Genomic DNA, 24573 nt, shown 5'->3' on the forward strand with positions numbered 1-24573 from the left:
TGTGAGTCTGTGGGTCACTGTGAGTCTGTGGGTCACTGTGTGAGTCTGTGGGTCACTGTGTGAGTCTGTGGGTCACTGTGTGAGTCTGTCGATCACTGTGTGAATCTGCGGATCATGGTGTGAATCTGTGGGTCACTGTGTGCGTCTGTGGGTCACTGCGTGAATCTGTCGGTCACTATGTGAGTCTCTTGGTCACTGTGTGAGTCTGTGGATCATTGTGTTAATCTTGGGGTCACTCTTTTAGTCTGTAGATCACTGTGTGCACCTGTGGGTCACTGTGTGAGTCTGTGGATCATTTTGTGAGTCTGTGGGTCACTATGTTAGTCTGTGGGTCAATGTGTGAGTTTTTGGGTTTCTGTGTGAATCTGTGGGTCACTGTGTGAGTCTGTGGATCATTGTCTAAATCTCTGGGTCATTGTGTGAGTCTGTGGGTCACTGTGTGCGTCTATGGATCACTGTGTGAGTCTGTAGATCACTGTGTGAATCTGTGGGTCACTGTGTGAATCTGTGGGTCACTGTGTGAGACTGTGGGTCACTGTGTGAATCTCTGGGTCACTGTGTGCGTCTATGGGTCACTGCGTGAATCTGTGGGTCACTGTGTGAGTCTGTGGGTCAATGTGTGAGTTTTTGGGTTACTGTGTAAATCTGTGGGTCACTGTGTGAATCTGTAGATCCCTGTGTGAGTCTGTGGATCACTATGTGAGTCTGTGGGTCACTGTGTGAATCTGTGGGTCACTGTGTGAGTCTGTGGGTCACTGTGTGAGTCTGTAGGTCAGTGTGTGAGTCTGTGAATCACTATGTGAATCTGTGGATCATTGTGTGAATCTGTGGGGCACTGTGTGAATCTGTGGGTCACTGTGTGAGTCCTTGGGTCACTGTGTGAGTCTATGGATGACTGTGTGAGTCTGTAGATCACTGTGAATCTGTGGGTCACTGTGTGAATCTGTAGGTCACTGTGTGAGACTGTGCATCACTGTGTGAATCTCTGGTTCCCTGTGTGCGTCTATGATACCACTGCGTGAATCTATGGGTCACTGTGTGAGTCTGTGGATCAATATGTGAGTCTGTGGGTCACTGTTTTAGTTTGTGGGTCACTATGTGAGTCTGTGGGTCACTGTGTGAGTCTGTGGGTCACTGTGTTCATCTGTGGATCACTGTGTGAGTCTGTGGGTCACTGTGTGAATCTTTGGGACACCGTGTGAATTTGCGGATCATTGTGTGAATCTGTGGGTCACTGTGTGCGTCTGTGGGTCACTGTGTGAGTCTGTGGGTCACTGTGTGAGTCTGTGGGTCACTGTGTGAGTTTGTGGATCATTGTGCGAATCTTTGGGTCACTGTTTTAGTCTGTAGATCACTGTGTGCATCTGTGGGTCACTGTGTGAGTCTGTGGGTCAATGTGTGAGTTTTTGGGTTACTGTGTGAATATGTGGGTCACTGTGTGAGTCTGTGGATAATTGTGTAAATCTGTGGGTCATTGTGTGAATCTGTGGGTCACTGTGTGAATCTGTAGATCCCTGTGTGAGTCTGTTGATCACTATGTGAGTCTGTGGGTCACTGTGTGAGTCTGTGGGTCACTGTGTGAGTCTGTGGGTCACTGTGTGAGTCTGTGGGTCACTGTGTGAGTCTGTCGATCACTGTGTGAATCTGCGGATCATTGTGTGAATCTGTGGGTCACTGTGTGCGTCTGTGGGTCACTGCGTGAATCTGTCGGTCACTATGTGAGTCTGTGGGTCACTGTGTGAGTCTGTGGGTCACTGTGTGAGTCTGTGGATCATTGTGTGAATCTTGGGGTCACTGTTTTAGTCTGTAGATCACTGTGTGCACCTGTGGGTCACTGTGTGAGTCTGTGGATCATTGTGTGAGTCTGTGGGTCATTGTGTGAGTGTGTGGGTCACTGTGTGAGTCTGTGGGTCAATGTGTAAATCTGTGGGTCATTGTGTGAGTCTGTGGGTCACTGTGTGCGTCTTTGGGTCACTGCGTGAATCTATGGGTCACTGTGTGAGTCTGTGGGTCAATGTGTGAGTCTATGGATCACTGTGTGAGTCTGTAGATCTCTGTGTGAATCTGTGGGTCACTGTGTGAATCTGTGGGTCACTGTGTGAGTCTGTGGGTCACTGTGTGAGTCTGTCGATCACTGTGTGAATCTGCGGATCATTGTGTGAATCTGTGGGTCACTGTGTGCGTCTGTGGGTCACTGCGTGAATCTGTCGGTCCCTATGTGAGTCTGTGGGTCACTGTGTGAGTCTGTGGGTCACTGTGTGAGTCTGTGGGTCACTGTGTGAGTCTGTGGATCATTGTGTGAATCTTTGGGTCACTGTTTTAGTCTGTAGATCACTGTGTGCATCTGTGGGTCACTGTGTGAGTCTGTGGATCATTGTGTGAGTCTGTGGGTCACTGTGTGAGTCTGTGGGTCAATGTGTGAGTTTTTGGGTTACTGTGTGAATCTGTGGGTCACTGTGTGAGTCTGTGGATCATTGTGTAAATATGTGGGTCATTGTGTGAATCTGTGGGTCACTGTGTGAATCTGTAGATCCCTGTGTGAGTCTATTGATCACTGTGTGAGTCTGTGGGTCACTGTGAGTCTGTGGGTCACTGTGTGAGTCTGTGGGTCACTGTGTGAGTCTGTGGGTCACTGTGTGAGTCTGTCGATCACTGTGTGAATCTGCGGATCATTGTGTGAATCTGTGGGTCACTGTGTGCGTCTGTGGGTCACTGCGTGAATCTGTCGGTCACTATGTGAGTCTCTTGGTCACTGTGTGAGTCTGTGGATCATTGTGTTAATCTTGGGGTCACTCTTTTAGTCTGTAGATCACTGTGTGCACCTGTGGGTCACTGTGTGAGCCTGTGGATCATTTTGTGAGTCTGTGGGTCACTATGTTAGTCTGTGGGTCAATGTGTGAGTTTTTGGGTTTCTGTGTGAATCTGTGGGTCACTGTGTGAGTCTGTGGATCATTGTCTAAATCTCTGGGTCATTGTGTGAGTCTGTGGGTCACTGTGTGCGTCTATGGATCACTGTGTGAGTCTGTAGATCACTGTGTGAATCTGTGGGTCACTGTGTGAATCTGTGGGTCACTGTGTGAGACTGTGGGTCACTGTGTGAATCTCTGGGTCACTGTGTGCGTCTATGGGTCACTGCGTGAATCTGTGGGTCACTGTGTGAGTCTGTGGGTCAATGTGTGAGTTTTTGGGTTACTGTGTAAATCTGTGGGTCACTGTGTGAATCTGTAGATCCCTGTGTGAGTCTGTGGATCACTATGTGAGTCTGTGGGTCACTGTGTGAATCTGTGGGTCACTGTGTGAGTCTGTGGGTCACTGTGTGAGTCTGTAGGTCAGTGTGTGAGTCTGTGAATCACTATGTGAATCTGTGGATCATTGTGTGAATCTGTGGGTCACTGTGTGAATCTGTGGGTCACTGTGTGAGTCCTTGGGTCACTGTGTGCGTCTATGGATCACTGTGTGAGTCTGTAGATCACTGTGAATCTGTGGGTCACTGTGTGAATCTGTAGGTCACTGTGTGAGACTGTGCATCACTGTGTGAATCTCTGGTTCCCTGTGTGCGTCTATGATACCACTGCGTGAATCTATGGGTCACTGTGTGAGTCTGTGGATCAATATGTGAGTCTGTGGGTCACTGTTTTAGTTTGTGGGTCACTATGTGAGTCTGTGGGTCACTGTGTGAGTCTGTGGGTCACCGTGTTCATCTGTGGATCACTGTGTGAGTCTGTGGGTCACTGTGTGAATCTTTGGGACACCGTGTGAATTTGCGGATCATTGTGTGAATCTGTGGGTCACTGTGTGCGTCTGTGGGTCACTGTGTGAGTCTGTGGGTCACTGTGTGAGTCTGTGGGTCACTGTGTGAGTTTGTGGGTCACTGTGTGAGTCTGTGGGTCACTGTGAGTTTGTGGATCATTGTGTGAATCTTTGGGTCACTGTTTTAGTCTGTAGATCACTGTGTGCATCTGTGGGTCACTGTGTGAGTCTGTGGATCATTGTGTGAGTCTGTGGGTCACTGTGTGAGTCTGTGGGTCAATGTGTGAGTTTTTGGGTTACTGTGTGAATATGTGGGTCACTGTGTGAGTCTGTGGATAATTGTGTAAATCTGTGGGTCATTGTGTGAATCTGTGGGTCACTGTGTGAATCTGTAGATCCCTGTGTGAGTCTGTTGATCACTCTGTGAGTCTGTGCGTCACTGTGTGAGTCTGTGGGTCACTGTGTGAGTCTGTGGGTCACTGTGTGAGTCTGTGGGTCACTGTGTGAGTCTGTCGATCACTGTGTGAATCTGCGGATCATTGTGTGAATCTGTGGGTCACTGTGTGCGTCTGTGGGTCACTGCGTGAATCTGTCGGTCACTATGTGAGTCTGTGGGTCACTGTGTGAATCTGTGGGTCACTGCGTGAGTCTGTGGATCATTGTGTGAATCTTGGGGTCACTGTTTTAGTCTGTAGATCACTGTGTGCACCTGTGGGTCACTGTGTGAGTCTGTGGATCATTGTGTGAGTCTGTGGGTCATTGTGTGAGTGTGTGGGTCACTGTGTGAGTCTGTGGGTCAATGTGTAAATCTGTGGGTCATTGTGTGAGTCTGTGGGTCACTGTGTGCGTCTTTGGGTCACTGCGTGAATCTATGGGTCACTGTGTGAGTCTGTGGGTCAATGTGTGAGTCTATGGATCACTGTGTGAGTCTGTAGATCTCTGTGCGAATCTGTGGGTCACTGTGTGAATATGTGGGTCACTGTGCGAGACTGTGGGTCACTGTGTGAATCTCTGGGTCACTGTGTGCGTCTATGGGTCACTGCGTGAATCTATGGGTCACTGTATGAGTCTGTGGGTCAATGTGTGAGTTTTCGGGTTACTGTGTGAATCTGTGGGTCACTGTGTGAATTTGTAGATCCCTGTGTGAGTCTGTCGATCACTTTGTGAGTCTGTGGGTCACTGGGTGAGTCTGTGAATCACTATGTGAATCTGTGGATCATTGTCTGAATCTGTGGGTCACTGTGTGAATCTATGGGTCACTGTGTTAATCTGTGGGTCACTGTGTGAATCTGTAGATCCCTGTGTGAGTCTTTTGATCACTATGTGAGTCTGTGGGTCACTGTGTGAGTCTGTGGGTCACTGTGTGAGTCTGTGGGTCACTGTGTGAGTCTGTGGGTCACTGTGTGAGTCTGTCGATCACTGTGTGAATCTGCGGATCATTGTGTGAATCTATGGGTCACTGTGTGCGTCTTTGGGTCACTGCGTGAATCTGTCGGTCACTATGTGAGTCTGTGGGTCACTGTGTGAGTCTGTGGTTCACTGTGTGAGTCTGTGGGTCACTGTGTGAGTCTGTGGGTCACTGTGTGAGTCTGTGGATCATTGTGTGAATCTTTGGGTCACTGTTTTAGTCTGTAGATCACTGTGTGCATCTGTGGGTCACTGTGTGAGTCTGTGGATCATTGTGTGAGTCTGTGGGTCACTGTGTGAGTCTGTGGGTCAATGTGTGAGTTTTTGGGTTACTGTGTGAATCTGTGGGTCACTGTGTGATTCTGTGGATCATTGTGTAAATCTGTGGGTCATTGTGTGAATCTGTGGGTCACTGTGTGAATCTGTAGATCCCTGTGTGAGTCTGTTGATCACTGTGTGAGTCTGTCGATCACTGTGTGAATCTGCGGATCATTGTGTGAATCTGTGGGTCACTGTGTGCGTCTATGGGTCACTGCATGAATCTGTCGGTCACTATGTGAGTCTCTTGGTCACTGTGTGAGTCTGTGGATCGTTGTGTTAATCTTGGGGTCACTGTTTTAGTCTGTAGATCACTGTGTGCACCTGTGGGTCACTGTGTGAGTCTGTGGATCATTGTGTGAGTCTGTGGGTCACTATGTTAGTCTGTGGGTCAATGTGTGAGTTTTTGGGTTTCTGTGTGAATCTGTGGGTCACTGTGTGAGTCTGTGGATCATTGTCTAAATCTCTGGGTCATTGTGTGAGTCTGTGGGTCACTGTGTGAGTCTGTGGGTCACCGTGTTCATCTGTGGATCACTGTGTGAGTCTGTGGGTCACTGTGTGAATCTTTGGGACACCGTGTGAATTTGCGGATCATTGTGTGAATCTGTGGGTCACTGTGTGCGTCTGTGGGTCACTGTGTGAGTCTGTGGGTCACTGTGTGAGTCTGTGGGTCACTGTGTGAGTTTGTGGATCATTGTGTGAATCTTTGGGTCACTGTTTTAGTCTGTAGATCACTGTGTGCATCTGTGGGTCACTGTGTGAGTCTGTGGATCATTGTGTGAGTCTGTGGGTCACTGTGTGAGTCTGTGGGTCAATGTGTGAGTTTTTGGGTTACTGTGTGAATATGTGGGTCACTGTGTGAGTCTGTGGATAATTGTGTAAATCTGTGGGTCATTGTGTGAATCTGTGGGTCACTGTGTGAATCTGTAGATCCCTGTGTGAGTCTGTTGATCACTATGTGAGTCTGTGGGTCACTGTGTGAGTCTGTGGGTCACTGTGTGAGTCTGTGGGTCACTGTGTGAGTCTGTGGGTCACTGTGTGAGTCTGTCGATCACTGTGTGAATCTGCGGATCATTGTGTGAATCTGTGGGTCACTGTGTGCGTCTGTGGGTCACTGCGTGAATCTGTCGGTCACTATGTGAGTCTGTGGGTCACTGTGTGAGTCTGTGGGTCACTGTGTGAATCTTGGGGTCACTGTTTTAGTCTGTAGATCACTGTGTGCACCTGTGGGTCACTGTGTGAGTCTGTGGATCATTGTGTGAGTCTGTGGGTCATTGTGTGAGTGTGTGGGTCACTGTGTGAGTCTGTGGGTCAATGTGTAAATCTGTGGGTCATTGTGTGAGTCTGTGGGTCACTGTGTGCGTCTTTGGGTCACTGCCTGAATCTATGGGTCACTGTGTGAGTCTGTGGGTCAATGTGTGAGTCTATGGATCACTGTGTGAGTCTGTAGATCTCTGTGTGAATCTGTGGGTCACTGCGTGAATCTATGGGTCACTGTATGAGTCTGTGGGTCAATGTGTGAGTTTTCGGGTTACTGTGTGAATCTGTGGGTCACTGTTTGAATCTGTAGATCCCTGTGTGAGTCTGTGGATCACTTTGTGAGTCTGTGGGTCACTGGGTGAGTCTGTGAATCACTATGTGAATCTGTGGATCATTGTCTGAATCTGTGGGTTACTGTGTGAATCTATGGGTCACTGTGTGAATCTGTGGGTCACTGTGTGAATCTGTAGATCCCTGTGTGAGTCTTTTGATCACTATGTGAGTCTGTGGGTCACTGTGTGAGTCTGTGGGTCACTGTGTGAGTCTGTGGGTCACTGTGTGAGTCTGTGGGTCACTGTGTGAGTCTGTCGATCACTGTGTGAATCTGCGGATCATTGTGTGAATCTGTGGGTCACTGTGTGCGTCTTTGGGTCACTGCGTGAATCTGTCGGTCACTATGTGAGTCTGTGGGTCACTGTGTGAGTCTGTGGGTCACTGTGTGAGTCTGTGGGTCACTGTGTGAGTCTGTGGGTCACTGTGTGAGTCTGTGGATCATTGTGTGAATCTTTGGGTCACTGTTTTAGTCTGTAGATCACTGTGTGAATCTGTGGGTCACTGTGTGAGTCTGTGGATCATTGTGTGAGTCTGTGGGTCACTGTGTGAGTCTGTGGGTCAATGTGTGAGTTTTTGGGTTACTGTGTGAATCTGTGGGTCACTGTCTGATTCTGTGGATCATTGTGTAAATCTGTGGGTCATTGTGTGAATCTGTGGGTCACTGTGTGAATCTGTAGATCCCTGTGTGAGTCTGTTGATCACTGTGTGAGTCTGTCGATCACTGTGTGAATCTGCGGATCATTGTGTGAATCTGTGGGTCACTGTGTGCGTCTATGGGTCACTGCATAAATCTGTCGGTCACTATGTGAGTCTCTTGGTCACTGTGTGAGTCTGTGGATTGTTGTGTTAATCTTGGGGTCACTGTTTTAGTCTGTAGATCACTGTGTGCACCTGTGGGTCACTGTGTGAGTCTGTGGATCATTGTGTGAGTCTGTGGGTCACTATGTTAGTCTGTGGGTCAATGTGTGAGTTTTTGGGTTTCTGTGTGAATCTGTGGGTCACTGTGTGAGTCTGTGGATCATTGTCTAAATCTCTGGGTCATTGTGTGAGTCTGTGGGTCACTGTGTGCGTCTATGGATCACTGTGTGAGTCTGTAGATCACTGTGTGAATCTGTGGGTCACTGTGTGAATCTGTGGGTCACTGTGTGAGACTGTGGGTCACTGTGTGAATCTCTGGGTCACTGTGTGCGTCTATGGGTCACTGCGTGAATCTATGGGTCACTGTGTGAGTCTGTGGGTCAATGTGTGAGTTTTTGGGTTACTGTGTGAATCTGTGGGTCACTGTGTGAATCTGTAGATCCCTGTGTGAGTCTGTGGATCACTTTGTGAGTCTGTGGGTCACTGGGTGAGTCTGTGAATCACTATGTGAATCTGTGGGTCACTGTGTGAGACTGTGGGTCACTGTGTGAATCTCTGGGTCACTGTGTGCGTCTATGGGTCACTGCGTGAATCTATGGGTCACTGTGTGAGTCTGTGGGTCAATGTGTGAGTTTTTGGGTTACTGTGTGAATCTGTGGGTCACTGTGTGAAGCTGTAGATCCCTGTGTGAGTCTGTGGATCACTATGTGAGTCTGTGGGTCACTGTGTGAGTCTGTGGGTCACTGTGTGAGTCTGTGGGTCACTGTGTGAGTCTGTAGGTCAGTGTGTGAGTCTGTGAATCACTATGTGAATCTGTGGATCATTGTGTGAATCTGTGGGTCACTGTGTGAATCTGTGGGTCACTGTGTGAGTCCTTGGGTCACTGTGTGAGTCTGTGGATCACTGTGTGAGTCTGTAGATTACTGTGAATCTGTGGGTCACTGTGTGAATCTGTAGGTCACTGTGTGAGACTGTGCATCACTGTGTGAATCTCTGGTTCCCTGTGTGCGTCTATGATGCCATTGCGTGAATCTATGGGTCACTGTGTGAGTCTGTGGGTCAATGTGTGAGTTTTTGGGTTACCCTGTGAATCTGTAGATCACTGTGTGAGTCTGTGGATCACTATGTGAGTCTGTGGGTCACTGTTTGAGTCTGTGGGTCACTATCTGAGTCTGTGGGTCACTGTGTGAGTCTGTGGGTCACCGTGTTCATCTGTGGATCACTGTGTGAGTCTGTGGGTCACTGTGTGAATCTTTGGGACACCGTGTGAATTTGCGGATCATTGTGTGAATCTGTGGGTCACTGTGTGCATCTGTGGGTCACTGTGTGAGTCTGTGGGTCACTGTGTGAGTCTGTGGGTCACTGTGTGAGTCTGTGGGTCACTGTGTGAGTCTGTGGATCATTGTGTGAATCTTTGGGTCACTGTTTTATTCTGTAGATCACTGTGTGCATCTGTGGGTCACTGTGTGAGTCTGTGGATCATTGTGTGAGTCTGTGGGTCACTGTGTGAGTCTGTGGGTCAATGTGTGAGTTTTTGGGTTACTGTGTGAATATGTGGGTCACTGCGTGAGTCTGTGGATCATTGTGTAAATCTGTGGGTCATTGTGTGAATCTGTGGGTCACTGTGTGAATCTGTAGATCCCTGTGTGAGTCTGTTGATCACTATGTGAGTCTGTGGGTCACTGTGTGAGTCTGTGGGTCACTGTCTGAGTCTGTGGGTCACTGTGTGAGTCTGTGGGTCACTGTGTGAGTCTCTGGGTCACTTTGTGAGTCTCTGGGTCACTGTGTGAGTCTGTGGGTCACTGTGTGAGTCTGTGGGTCACTGTGTGAGTCTGTCGATCACTGTGTGAATCTGCGGATCATTGTGTGAATCTGTGGGTCACTGTGTGCGTCTGTGGGTCAATGTGTGAGTCTGTGGGTCACTGTGTGAGTCTGTGGGTCACTGTGTGAGTCTGTGGATCATTGTGTGAATCTTGGGGTCACTGTTTTAGTCTGTAGATCACTGTGTGCACCTGTGGGTCACTGTGTGAGTCTGTGGATCATTGTGTGAGTCTGTGGGTCACTGTGTGAGTGTGTGGGTCACTGTGTGAGTCTGTGGGTCAATGTGTAAATCTGTGGGTCATTGTGTGAGTCTGTGGGTCACTGTGCGCGTCTTTGGGTCACTGCGTGAATCTATGGGTCACTGTGTGAGTCTGTGGGTCAATGTGTGAGTCTATGGATCACTGTGTGAGTCTGTAGATCACTGTGTGAATCTGTGGGTCACTGTGTGAATCTGTGGGTCACTGTGTGAGACTGTGGGTCACTGTGTGTATCTCTGGGTCACTGTGTGCGTCTATGGGTCACTGCGTGAATCTATGGGTCACTGTGTGAGTCTGTGGGTCAATGTGTGAGTTTTTGGGTTACTGTGTGAATCTGTGGGTCACTGTGTGAATCTGTAGATCCCTGTGTGAGTCTGTGGATCACTTTGTGAGTCTGTGGGTCACTGGGTGAGTCTGTGAATCACTATGTGAATCTGTGGATCATTGTCTGAATCTGTGGGTCACTGTGTGAATCTATGGGTCACTGTGTGAGTCTGTGGGTCACAGTGTGAGACTGTGCGTCACTGTGTGAATCTCTGGGTCACTGTGTGCGTCTATGATGCCACTGAGTGAATCTATGGGTCACTGTGTGAGTCTGTGGGTCAATGTGTGAGTTTTTGGGTTACCCTGTGAATTTGTAGATCACTGTGTGAGTCTGTGGATCACTTTGTGAGTCTGTGGGTCACTGTGTGGGTCTGTGGGTCACTGTGCGAGTCTGTGGGTCACTGTGTGAATCTGTGGGTCACTGTTTGAGTCTGTGGGTCACTATGTGAGTCTGTGGATCACTGTGTGAGTCTGTGGGTCACTGTGTGAATCTGTGGGTCACTGTGTGAATCTGTGGGACACTGTGTGAGTCTGTGGATCACTGTGTGAGTCTGTGGGTCACTGTGTGAGTCTGTGGGTCACTGTGTGAATCTCTGGGTCACTGTGTACGTCTATGGGTCACTGTGTGAATCTGTGGGACACTGTGTGAGTCTGTGGATCACTGTGTGAGTCTGTGGGTCACTGTGTGAGTCTGTGGGTCACTGTGTGAATCTCTGGGTCACTGTGTGCGTCTATGGGTCACTGCGTGAATCTATGGGTCACTGTGTGAGTCTGTGGGTCAATTTGTAAGTTTTTGGGTTACTGTGTGAATCTGTGGGTCACTGTGTGAAATCTGTAGATCCCTGTGTCAGTCTGTGGATCATTGTGTGAATCTGTGGGTCACTGTGTGAGTCTGTGGGTCACTGTGTGAGTCCGTGGGTCACTGTGTGAGTGTATGGATCACTTGTGAGTCTGTAGATCACTGTGAAACTGTGGGTCACTGTGTGAATCTGTAGGTCACTGTGTGAGACTGTGCGTCACTGTGTGAGTCTGTGGGTCACTGTGTGAGTCTGTGGGTCACTATGTGAGTCTGTGGGTCACTGTGTGAGTCTGTGGGTCACTGTGTGAGTCTGTGGGTCACTGTTTGAATCTGTGGATCACTGTGTGAGTCTGTGGATCATTGTGTGAATCTGTGGGTCACTGTGTTAGTCTGTGGATCACTGTGTTAGTCTGTGGGTCACTGTGTGAATCTGTGGGTCACTGTGTGAGTCTGTGGGTCACTGTGTGAGTCTGTGGGTCACTGTTTGAGTCTGTGGGTCACTGTGTGAGTCTGTGGGTCATTGTGTGAGTCTGTGGCTCACTGTGTGAATATGTGGGTCACTGTGTGAGACTATGGGTCACTGTGTGAATCTCTGGGTCACTGTTTGCGTCTATGGGTCACTGCGTGAATCTATGGTTCACTGTGTGAGTCTTTGGGTCAATGTATGAGTTTTTGGGTTACTGTGTGAATCTGTGGGTCACTGTGTGAATCTGTATATCACTGTGTGAGTCTGTGGATTACTGTGTGATTCTCTGGGTCACTGTTTGAGTCTATGGGTCATCGTGTGAATCTGTGGGTCACTTTGTGAGTCTGTGGGTCACTGTGTGAGTCTGTGGGTTACTGTGTGAGTCTGTGGGATACTGTGTGAATCTGTGGGTTACTGTGTGAGTCTGTGTGTTACTGTGTGAGTCTCTGGATCACTGTGTGAGTCTGTGGGTCACTGTGTGAGTCTGTGGGTCACTGTGTGAATCTGTGGGTCACTGTTTGAGTCTGTAGATCACTGTGTGAATCTGTGGGTCACTGTGTGAGTCCGTGGGTCACTGTGTGAGTCTGTGGATCATTGCGTGAATCTGTGGGTCACTGTGTGAGTCTATGGATCACTATGTGAGTCTGTAGATCACTGTGAATCTGTGGGTCACTGTGTGAATCTGTGGGTCACTGTGTGAGACTGTGCATCACTGTGTGAATCTCTGGTTCCCTGTGTGCGTCTATGATGCCACTGCGTGAATCTATGGGTCACTGTGTGAATCTGTAGATCACTGTGTGAGACTGTGGGTCACTGTTTGAGTCTGTGGGTCACTATGTGAGTCTGTGGGTCACTGTGTGAGTCTGTGGGTCACCGTGTTCATCTGTTGATCACTGTGTGAGTCTGTGGGTCACTGTGTGAATCTTTGGGACACCGTGTGAATTTGCGGATCATTGTGTGAATCTGTGGGTCACTGTGTGCGTCTGTGGGTCACTGTGTGAGTCTGTGGGTCACTGTGTGAGTCTGCGGGGCCCCGTGTGAGTCTGTGGGTCACTGTGTGAGTCTGTGGATCATTGTGTGAATCTTTGGGTCACTGTTTTAGTCTGTAGATCACTGTGTGCATCTGTGGGTCACTGTGTGAGTCTGTGGATCATTGTGTGAGTCTGTGGGTCACTGTGTGAGTCTGTGGGTCAATGTGTGAGTTTTTGGGTTACTGTGTGAATATGTGGGTCACTGTGTGAGTCTGTGGATCATTGTGTAAATCTTTGGGTCATTGTGTGAATCTGTGGGTCACTGTGTGAATCTGTAGATCCCTGTGTGAGTCTGTTGATCAATATGTGAGTCTGTGGGTCACTGTGTGAGTCTGTGGGTCACTGTGTGAGTCTGTGGGTCACTGTGTGAGTCTGTGGGTCACTGTGTGAGTCTGTCGATCACTGTGTGAATCTGCGGATCATTGTGTGAATCTGTGGGTCACTGTGTGCGTCTGTGGGTCACTGCGTGAATCTGTCGGTCACTATGTGAGTCTGTGGGTCAATGTGTGAGTCTGTGGGTCACTGTGTGAGTCTGTGGGTCACTGTGTGAGTCTGTGGATCATTGAGTGAATCTTGGGGTCACTGTTTTAGTCTGTAGATCACTGTGTGCACCTGTGGGTCACTGTGTGAGTCTGTGGATCATTGTGTGAGTCTGTGGGTCACTGTGTGAGTGTGTGGGTCACTGTGTGAGTCTGTGGGTCAATGTGTAAATCTGTGGGTCATTGTGTGAGTCTGTGGGTCACTGTGTGCGTCTTTGGGTCACTGCGTGAATCTATGGGTCACTGTGTGAGTCTGTGGGTCAATGTGTGAGTCTATGGATCACTGTGTGAGTCTGTAGATCACTGTGTGAATCTGTGGGTCACTGTGTGAATCTGTGGGTCACTGTGTGAGACTGTGGGTCACTGTGTGAATCCCTGGGTCACTGTGTGCGTCTATGGGTCACTGCGTGAATCTATGGGTCACTGTGTGAGTCTGTGGGTCAATGTGTGAGTTTTTGCGTTACTGTGTGAATCTGTGGGTCACTGTGTGAATCTGTAGATCCCTGTGTGAGTCTGTGGATCACTTTGTGAGTCTGTGGGTCACTGGGTGAGTCTGTGAATCACTATGTGAATCTGTGGATCATTGTCTGAATCTGTGGGTCACTGTGTGAATCTATGGGTCACTGTGTGAGTCTGTGGGTCACAGTGTGAGACTGTGCGTCACTGTGTGAATCTCTGGGTCACTGTGTGCGTCTATGATGCCACTGCGTGAATCTATGGGTCACTGTGTGAGTCTGTGGGTCAATGTGTGAGTTTTTGGGTTACCCTGTGAATTTGTAGATCACTGTGTGGGTCTGTGGGTCACTGTGCGAGTCTGTGGGTCACTGTGTGAATCTGTGGGTCACTGTTTGAGTCTGTGGGTCACTATGTGAGTCTGTGGGTCACTGTGTGAGTCTGTGGGTCACCGTGTGCATCTGTGGATCACTGTGTGAGTCTGTGGGTCACTGTGTGAATCTGTGGGACACTGTGTGAGTCTGTGGATCAATGTGTGAGTCTGTGGGTCACTGTGTGAGTCTGTGGGTCACTGTGTGAATCTCTGGGTCACTGTGTGCGTCTATGGGTCACTGCGTGAATCTATGGGTCACTGTGTGAGTCTGTGGGTCAATTTGAAAGTTTTTGGGTTACTGTGTGAATCTGTGGGTCACTGTGTGAAATCTGTAGATCCCTGTGTCAGTCTGTGGATCACTATGTGAGCCTGTGGGTCACTGTGTGAGTCAGTGGGACACTGTGAGTCTGTGGGTCACTGTGTGAGTCTGTAGGTCACTGAGTGAGTATGTGAATCACTATGTGAATCTGTGGATCATTGTGTGAATCTGTGGGTCACTGTGTGAGTCTGTGGGTCACTGTGTGAGTCCGTGGGTCACTGTGTGAGTCTATGGTTCACTGTGTGAGTCTGTAGATCACTGTGAATCTGTGGGTCACTGTGTTAATCTGTAGGTCACTGTGTGAGACTGTGCGTCACTGTGTGAGTCTGTGGGTCACTGTGTGAGTCTGTGGGTCACTGTGTGAGTCTGTGGGTCACTGTTTGAATCTGTGGGTCACTGTGTGAGTCTGTGGATCATTGTGTGAATCTGTGGGTCACTGTGTTAGTCTGTGGATCACTGTGTTAGTCTGTGGGTCACTGTGTGAATCTGTGGGTCACTGTGTGAGTCTGTGGGTCACTGTGTGAGTCTGTGGGTCACTGTTTGAGTCTGTGGGTCACTGTGTGAATCTGTGGGTCATTGTGTGAGTCTGTGGCTCACTGTGTGAATATGTGGGTCACTGTGTGAGACTATGGGTCACTGTGTGAATCTCTGGGTCACTGTTTGCGTCTATGGGTCACTGCGTGAATCTATGGTTCACTGTGTGAGTCTTTGGGTCAATGTATGAGTTTTTGGGTTACTGTGTGAATCTGTGGGTCACTGTGTGAATCTGTATATCACTGTGTGAGTCTGTGGATTACTGTGTGATTCTCTGGGTCACTGTTTGAGTCTATGGGTCTTCGTGAGAATCTTTGGGTCACTTTGTGAGTCTGTGGGTCACTGTGTGAGTCTGTGGGTTACTGTGTGAGTCTGTGGGTTACTGTGTGAATCTGTGGGTTACTGTGTGAGTCTGTGTGTTACTGTGTGAGTCTCTGGATCACTGTGTGAGTCTGTGGGTCACTGTGTGAGTCTGTGGGTCACTGTGTGAATCTCTGGGTCACTGTTTGCGTCTATGGGTCACTGCGTGAATCTATGGTTCATTGTGTGAGTCTTTGGGTCAATGTATGAGTTTTTGGGTTATTGTGTGAATCTGTGGGTCACTGTGTGAATCTGTATATCACTGCATGAGTCTGTGGATCACTGTGTGAGTCTCTGGGTCACTGTGTGAGTCTATGGGTCATCGTGTGAATCTGTGGGTCATTTTGTGAGTCTGTGGGTCACTGTGTGAGTCTGTGGGTTGCTGTGTGAGTCTGTGGGTTACTGTGTGAATCTGTGGGTTACTGTGTGAGTCTGTGTGTTACTGTGTGAGTCTCTGGATCACTGTGTGAGTCTGTGGGTCACTGTGTGAGTCTGTGGGTCACTGTGTGAATCTGTGGGTCACTGTTTGAGTCTGTAGATCACTGTGTGAATCTGTGGGTCACTGTGTGAGTCCCTGGGTCACTGTGTGAGTCTGTGGATCATTGCGTGAATCTGTGGGTCACTGTGTGCGTCTGTGGATCACTGTGTGAGTCTGTGGGTCACTGTGTGAGTGTCTGGGTCACTGTGTGAGTTTGTGGGTCACTGTATGAATCTGTGGGTCACTGTGTGAGTCTGTGGGTCACTGTGTGAGTCTGTGGGTCACTGTGTGAGTCTGTGGGTCACTGTGTGAATCTGTGGGTCACTGTGTGAGTCTGTGGATCACTATGTGAGTCTATGGGTCACTGTGTGAGTCTGTGGGTCACTGTGTGAGTCTGTGGGTCAGTGTGTGAGTCTGTGGGTCACTGTGTGAGTTTGTGGGTCACTGTGTGAGTCTGTGGGTCACTGTGTGAGTCTGTGGGTCACTGTGCGAGTCTGTGAGTCACTGTGTGACTCTGTGGGTCACTGTGTGAGTGTGTGGGTCACTGTGTGAGTCTGTGGGTCACTGTGTGAGTCTGTGGGTCACTGAGTCTGTGGGTCACTGTGTGAGTCTGTGGGTCACTGTGTGAGTCTCTGGGTCACTGTGTGAGTCTGTGGGTCACTGTGTGGGTCTGTGGGTCACTGAGTCTGTGGGTCACTGAGTCTGTGGGTCACTGTGTGAGTCTGTCGGTCACTGAGTCTGTGGGTCACTGTGCGAGTCAGTGGGTCACTGTGTGAGTCTGTGGATCACTGTGTGAGTGTGTGGGTCACTGTGTGAGTCTGTGGGTCACTGTGTGAGTCTGTGGGTCACTGTGCGATTCTGTGGGTCACTGTGCGAGTCTGTGGGTCACTGAGTCTGTGGGTCATTGTGTGATTCTGTGGGTCACTGTGTGAGTCTGTGGGTCACTGTGTGAGTCTGTGGGTCACTGTGTGAGTCTGTGGGTCACTGTGTGAGTCTGTGGGTCACTGTGTGAGTCTGTGGGTCACTGAGTCTGTGGGTCACTGAGTCTGTGGGTCACTGTGTGAGTCTGTAGGTCACTGAGTCTGTGGATCACTGTGCGAGTCTATGGGTCACTGTGTGAATGTGTGGGTCACTGTGTGAGTGTGTGGGTCACCGTGTGAGTCTGTGGGTCACTGTGTGAGTGTGTGGGTCACCCTGTGAGTCTGTGGGTTACTGTGTGAGTCTGTGGGTCACTGTGTTAATCTGTGGGTCACTGTGTGAGTCTGTGGGTCACTGTGTGAGGCTGTGGGTCACTGTGTGAGTCTGTGGGTCACTGTGTGAGTCTGTGGATCATTGTGTGAATCTGTGGGTCACTGTGTGCGTCTGTGGGTCACTGTGTGAGTCTGTGGGTCACTGTGCGAGTCTGTGGGTCACTGTGCGAGTCTGTGGGTCACTGTGTGAGTTTGTGGGTCACTGTGTGAGTCTGTGGGTCACTGTGTGAGTCTGTGCGTCACTGAGTCTGTGGGTCACTGAGTCTGTGGGTCACTGTGTGAGTCTGTGGGTCACTGTGTGAGTCTGTGGGTCACTGAGTCTGTAGATCACTGTGTGAATCTGTGGGTCACTGTGTGAGTCCCTGGGTCACTGTGTGAGTCTGTGGATCATTGCGTGAATCTGTGGGTCACTGTGTGCGTCTGTGGATCACTGTGTGAGTCTGTGGGTCACTGTGTGAGTGTCTGGGTCACTGTGTGAGTTTGTGGGTCACTGTATGAATCTGTGGGTCACTGTGTGAGTCTGTGGGTCACTGTGTGAGTCTGTGGGTCACTGTGTGAGTCTGTGGGTCACTGTGTGAATCTGTGGGTCACTGTGTGAGTCTGTGGATCACTATGTGAGTCTATGGGTCACTGTGTGAGTCTGTGGGTCACTGTGTGAGTCTGTGGGTCAGTGTGTGAGTCTGTGGGTCACTGTGTGAGTTTGTGGGTCACTGTGTGAGTCTGTGGGTCACTGTGTGAGTCTGTGGGTCACTGTGCGAGTCTGTGAGTCACTGTGTGACTCTGTGGGTCACTGTGTGAGTGTGTGGGTCACTGTGTGAGTCTGTGGGTCACTGTGTGAGTCTGTGGGTCACTGAGTCTGTGGGTCACTGTGTGAGTCTGTGGGTCACTGTGTGAGTCTCTGGGTCACTGTGTGAGTCTGTGGGTCACTGTGTGAGTCTGTGGGTCACTGAGTCTGTGGGTCACTGAGTCTGTGGGTCACTGTGTGAGTCTGTGGGTCACTGAGTCTGTGGGTCACTGTGCGAGTCAGTGGGTCACTGTGTGAGTCTGTGGATCACTGTGTGAGTGTGTGGGTCACTGTGTGAGTCTGTGGGTCACTGTGTGAGTCTGTGGGTCACTGTGCGATTCTGTGGGTCACTGTGCGAGTCTGTGGGTCACTGAGTCTGTGGGTCATTGTGTGATTCTGTGGGTCACTGTGTGAGTCTGTGGGTCACTGTGTGAGTCTGTGGGTCACTGTGTGAGTCTGTGGGTCACTGTGTGAGTCTGTGGGTCACTGTGTGAGTCTGTGGGTCACTGAGTCTGTGGGTCACTGAGTCTGTGGGTCACTGTGTGAGTCTGTAGGTCACTGAGTCTGTGGGTCACTGTGCGAGTCTATGGGTCACTGTGTGAATGTGTGGGTCACTGTGTGAGTGTGTGGGTCACCGTGTGAGTCTGTGGGTCACTGTGTGAGTGTGTGGGTCACCCTGTGAGTCTGTGGGTTACTGTGTGAGTCTGTGGGTCACTGTGTTAATCTGTGGGTCACTGTGTGAGTCTGTGGGTCACTGTGTGAGGCTGTGGGTCACTGTGTGAGTCTGTGGGTCACTGTGTGAGTCTGTGGATCATTGTGTGAATCTGTGGGTCACTGTGTGCGTCTGTGGGTCACTGTGTGAGTCTGTGGGTCACTGTGCGAGTCTGTGGGTCACTGTGCGAGTCTGTGGGTCACTGTGTGAGTTTGTGGGTCACTGTGTGAGTCTGTGGGTCACTGTGTGAGTCTGTGAGTCACTGAGTCTGTGGGTCACTGAGTCTGTGGGTCACTGTGTGAGTCTGTGGGTCACTGTGTGAGTCTGTGGGTCACTGAGTCTGTGGGTCACTGTGTGCATCTGTGGGTCACTGTGTTAGTCTCTGGGTCACTGTGTGAGTCTGTGGGTCAGTGTGCGAGTCTGTGGGTCACTGTGTGAGTCTGTGGGTCACTGTGTGAGTCTGTGGGTCACTGTGTGTCTGTGAGTCACTGAGTCTGTGGGTCACTGTGTGAGTCTGTGGGTCACTGTGTGTCTGTGAGTCACTGAGTCTGTGGGTCACTGTGTGCATCTGTGGGTCACTGTGTGAGTCTCTGGGTCACTGTGTGAGTCTGTGGGTCAGTGTGCGAGTCTGTGGGTCACTGTGTGAGTCTGTGGGTCACTGTGTGAGTCTGTGGGTCACTGTGTGTCTGTGAGTCACTGAGTCTGTGGGTCACTGTGTGAGTCTGTGGGTCACTGTGTGAATGTGTGGGTCATGTGGGTCACTGAGCCTGTGGGTCACTGTGTGAGTCCGTTGGTGAGAAGCTCACCGAGTCTCAGGACTCGTTTTCAGGAGGGTGCCGCAGCTGCCCGGTGTTGTTTGGCCGCGAATCCCGTCAGCATTGAGAGTTTAGCTTCCTGTCGGAGCACAGGGCACCTGCACGTCGCTTTGTCGCCGGGCAAACCAGTACACTGCTGCGTCGCATTACTGCGCCAAACTCGTCAATGCACTGCAAGCCTGAAGGAGACTCTTTAAGGAAGCGTTCATAACTTGACGTCACACCTGTGGCATCACGACCCATCAACTTCCAAGGTGCCGCTGATTACATGAACCCATGCTAATGCGTGCAACATTCACACGTGGGACAGGCAACACGCGCGTCGTGGCGCTTACGAATTGATACGCGTCGATTAATCGATGCACACTTCCACGCTGAATATAAATGGTGGTGGTGATGGTTGCAGTGACGATATCATCCGATATTAGGAAGCCACTGCACCTATATAGCACTTTTAAATCATCTACATCGAGCGCAAATGTCTTAAGAATTGCGTTTGTGTTTAGTGTTGTTGTCCTTCTTCCCCCATCCACGGTGCCGTGCCTCAGATTAGCAAGTTCAATATACACTGCACTATACATGATATACTACACTACTCCACAGTACACTATGCACTACACGATATGCTACACCGCTATACTACATTGATTTTTTTACAACTGCTTTTTGCGTTTAGTCTGTTGTCCACACCTCCGATTAAGCACAGTTGGCTGCGTAGGGAGCAAAAGAAGTTCAGCAATATGATAAATGTTGATTTAAAGCTTTCGTGACTGCAGGGATTCATATTCTTGGTTCTTTCGGTAAAGTCACCACGTAGAAGGGAAACAATAAAAGAATAAAAATATAAATCAATAAAATTCTCACGACGTTTCGACTGCAACACAAGCAATCATCATCAGGTGTGAAAACCACAGCAAGAAAATTTGAAAAAAGTGGCGGGTTTTTTTTACGTTAGCACCACGGAGAGTGATTTGGCAGTTATTCAGATGGACGAGTCCATCTATGTTCAGAGAAGAGGAGGGGGGAGACGAAAATAATGGATGCGGTCTGAAAGCCACCGTAAGCGTGAACAATCAATTAAGACCCGAAATGGTTTATCAAATCCTTCCAATGATTGCTAAGCCAGAATCCATCCTCTCGGTTGAAATTGTCTCTGTGTTTGTACACAACGTGTCTCGCCGTATCTCTCCCGTGTCTCCCCGTGTCCCTCCGCGTCTCCTGTGTCCACCCGTGTCTCCCCGTGTCTCCTGTGTCCCACCCCCATGTCTCCCCGTGTCCCACCCCTGTGTCTCCCCGTGTCCCTCCGCGTCTCCCCGTGTCTCCTGTGTCCCACCCCCGTGTCTCCTGTGTCCCACCCCCGTGTCTCCCCGTGTCCCACCCCCGTGTCTCCCCGTGTCCCACCCCCGTGTCTCCCCGTGTCTCACCCCCATGTCTCCCCGTATCTTCCCGTGTCCCACTCCCGTGTCTCCCCGTGTCTTCCCGTGTGTCTTCCCGTTTCTCACCCCTGTGTCTCCCCGTGTCCCACCTCCATGTCTCCCCGTGTCCCACTTCCGTGTCTCCCCGTGTCTCACCCCCATGTCTCCCCGTGTCTCCCCGTGTCCCACCCCCGTGTCTCCCCGTGTCTCACCCCCGTGTCTCCCCGTGTCTCACCCCCGTGTCTCCCCGTGTCGCCCGTGTCCCCTCGCGTCTCCCGTGTCCCATCCCCGTGTCTCATCCCCGCGTGCCACCCCCGTGTCTCATCCCCGTGTGCCACCCCCGTGTCTCCCCGTGTCTCACCCCCGTGTCTCCCCATGTTGCCCGTGTGCCCTCGCGTCTCCCGTGTCCCATCCCCGTGTCTCATCCCCGTGTGCCACCCCCGTGTCTCCCCGCGTCCCAGGCAAACCCGTGGAGATCTCTTCTCCGCTGCTACACGGCTCCCACCTTCACGCGCAGCAACAGCAGCATCATCAGCACCAGGATCATCATCATCAGCAGCAGCCTTCTGCCCCTTGCAGTCCCCCACTCAGCCTGGGGAAGCTGCAGCAGCAGCAGCAGCAGCCGCCCTCCCACGCTCAGGCCGGGCACTCCGGGCCGGGCTCCCAGGTGGGAGGAGCCCCCCTGGAGGAGGCCACGCTGGGGCTGGGGGTGGTGGAGCAGAGTGGGGAGATGCTGCGCACGGACAGCCCCAACTTCCTCTGCTCCGCGTTGCCTCCCCACTGGCGCTGCAACAAAACTCTGCCCGTCGCCTTCAAGGTGGGAGGGGGAGGGGGGGGGGGTGCTCGTGATCCATGGTTGATGTAAATATCAATGTTGTGTCGTTCAACCCGCCACCACCACCACGAAAAGACAAATATCCCTCGTATATCCTTAACAGACTGTTGGGGAAAGTGTTTTTAGCGAGCAGCACCACCTATGCAGGCCGGCACAGTGGTACGCGAAGGGGTGGGTGGCCAACACCACGCCCGGCCGCCTTTGTCTCCCCAGTGGCGATGTTTACTACACACCGCACCGGGTACTCATTTGAGGCTGAGTCGTCCTCGGGGGAGGCCCGGGACCGGTTCAGACGTCACCGGCGTTGACCTTGAGCGGGAATCGAACCCCGGGTGGCCCGGATTCGAGGTTTGCCGCTCCACTCCCATGGGCGTCTTGTGACGTTGCCACGAGGTGTGGCCGTTGTGAGTGACCTCTGAAGAGACGTGGGAGTGATTTGACTGGTGCCTGGTCCAGCAACGGAAGGCATTCCAGGCCTTGTCTCAGGTCCGAAGCAGTCGGCAAGGGAAACAGAAAAGTGAATTCTTGATTTGCACATCCACACAGCCAGGCCTCGCTCGCACACCAGCTCTGGCTAAATGTCCTCACGGTATGCCTCGCCCCGGTCGCCTGAAGGCTGGTTGATTGCGATTTTCGGTTGATCAGGACCCAATCGCTTGCAATTCAACTTCTCCTGCACAGTCATCTTTTCAAAGCGAATATTTACGAGTGACTCCCACAGTGTTCGTTGCGAATTCTTCGTTTTATGCACCCTGCCGCGCCATCGCCATCGCAGCGTGTAGGCCGTGTGAGCTGCTGCTGCTGTTGGCACGGTGCCACTTCGCTTTGTGACGTGTTCGTGACGTCTTCGTGATGTCATCTCATCACAGCCACGGGCGCCTTTTTCACCGCCCTGAATGGGTCTCAAACGGCGTGGCCAAAATACGAAGCGAATCGCAACGCAGTGAAATCTCTCAGGGCGGACGCCTTCACAGCACCCCGAGACCTCCCCGAGACTGGCTTGCAGCGGTTATTAACGTGAACAACTTAAAATATGATCTTCATTTTGTTTAGAAAAATAATTTCTCGCCTCCTGTTCCTTGGTGGGGTGGCGCCCCAACGCCCCTAGTGGACGAACCGCGCGTGTCCACTACCACGCAACTACACAAAGACAAAGGTCCCCCATATAGCCTTAACAGATGGTTGGGGCAAGTGCTGTTAGCGAGCAGCACCTGTGAAGGCTGACACGGCACACGAGGGGGTGGGTGGCCAGCAGCAAGCCCGGCCGCCTTTGCCTCCCCAGTGGCGATGTTTACTACACACCGCACCAGGTACTCATTTTGAGGCTCTGTCGACCTAGGGTAGGCCCAGGACCGGTTCAGATAATCGTCACTGGTAGTTGGCCGTCAGCGGGAATCGAACTCGGATCGTCAGGTTTATAGCGCAGCGCGCTAACCGCTACACTACCCCCACCCACCACCAACACCACCACCACGACACCACCACCACGACCACCACCACGACGACCACCACCACCACGACCACCACCACGACACCACCACGACCACCACCACCACCACGACACCACCACGACCACCACGACCACCACCAGGACCACCACCAGGACCACCACCACCACCACGACCACCACCACGACCACCACCACCACGACACCACCACTACCACCACGACCACCACCACCACCACGACCACCACCACCACCACCACGACCACCACGACACCACCACCACGACCACCACCATGACCACTTGTTGCAGTCTAATTAGTAAAGTTTGTGTCACACAACGTGCACCATTAGTTGCTAGTTCAGCACACACACGCCGCTTGTGTGTTGGAGTCGAAACCCACAGCAACGCTTCCTCGCTGGTGATTGCAACAACAACCAGCTTCATCAGGCGATTGGCAAGAATGTGCGGATAATTCCTCAGGGGGGGGGGGGGGCTGATTGTGATGTCATCGCCGTGAGCCTATCAGGCGCGAAGACCAGAGGGGGGTTAACATCGTGGTATAAATACAATGGCATGGCTATCATGAGTTCTAACTCCCCCAAAGCCCCTCTTTCACCGCTAATACTGGTCGCGAAAGTCTACTAGGTGTTCACCTGGGCGCCCATGGTTATCCAGGAGTCGTAGGAATGTTCTTCAGGAGGGCCCTGCTGCCGCTGCTACGTTGGCTGTTTAGTTGTAGGATGTTTGAAGCTGCTTACGGACGAGTTGGGTTTATTCATCACGGAGAAAACCCAACGCCTTGGGTGAGGGGGCAACGCTCTATCCCACCCCCCCCCCCCCCCCCCGTACAGACGGAATAATCAGATGGAGATTACTCCACACTTTTCCGCACCGCCTTCTCCTGGCAGAGCCAGGGGTACGTCTATGTGCTTGTATGCAGAACTTCTTTCGCACCGTACGTAGCCAACCGTGCCAATGGGAGGTGCGGGGAAGGACAACAAACAGAAGACAGAGGGGGAGATTAGTCCACACACTTTGCTGTGCTCCCATCCGCTGGCGAACCGGGCGTACGGCTCCTCCTCGACAGCCCACCCACGTGTAGCGGGGAGTTCCACACCCCCGTCTGTGCGTGATCCACCAATCCTCGCCGCTGCTGCCGCCCCCGCACAGTGCTGGATGACAGGCAGCAGGTGGTGGTGATGGTGGTGGTGGTGATGGTGGTGGTGATGGTGGTGGTGGTGGTTAGTGGTGATGGTGGTGATGGTGGTGATGATGGTGGTGATGGTGGTGGTGGTGATGGTGGTGGTGGTGATTGATGGTGGTGGTGATGGTGATGGTGGTGATGGTGGTGATGGTGGTGATGATGGTGGTGGTGGTGATGATGGTGGTGGTGATGCTGGTGGTGATGGTGGTGATGGTGGTGGTGATGGTGATGCTGGTGGTGATTGATGGTGATGGTGGTGGTGATGGTGATGGTGGTGATGGTGGTGATGGTGGTGATGATGGTGGTGGTGGTGATGATGGTGGTGGGGATGCTGGTGGTGATGGTGGTGATGGTGGTGGTGATGGTGATGCTGGTGGTGATGGTGGTGGTGATGGTGATGCTGGTGGTAATGGTGGTAGTGATGGTGGTG

The 24573-nt window shown here is 51.4% G+C and overlaps 1 protein-coding gene across 2 annotated transcripts in view; it reads left to right on the forward strand.

Moving 5' to 3' along the window:
* Positions 1-24573, forward strand: part of LOC116955533 (runt-related transcription factor 1-like) — a 129684-nt gene that overhangs the window by 94755 nt on the left and 10356 nt on the right. For both annotated transcript variants that reach the window (XM_076053225.1, XM_076053224.1), the window contains exon 2: positions 21118-21473. In XM_076053225.1, the coding sequence (XP_075909340.1) occupies positions 21118-21473 (356 nt within the window). The remainder of the gene's footprint in view (positions 1-21117; positions 21474-24573) is intronic.

This window comes from Petromyzon marinus, chromosome 60, assembly GCF_048934315.1.
Source record: "Petromyzon marinus isolate PM22_M1 ecotype Great Lakes invasive population chromosome 60, UKy_Petmar_22M1.pri1.0, whole genome shotgun sequence".
In the NCBI taxonomy this organism is placed as follows: domain Eukaryota; kingdom Metazoa; phylum Chordata; class Hyperoartia; order Petromyzontiformes; family Petromyzontidae; genus Petromyzon; species Petromyzon marinus.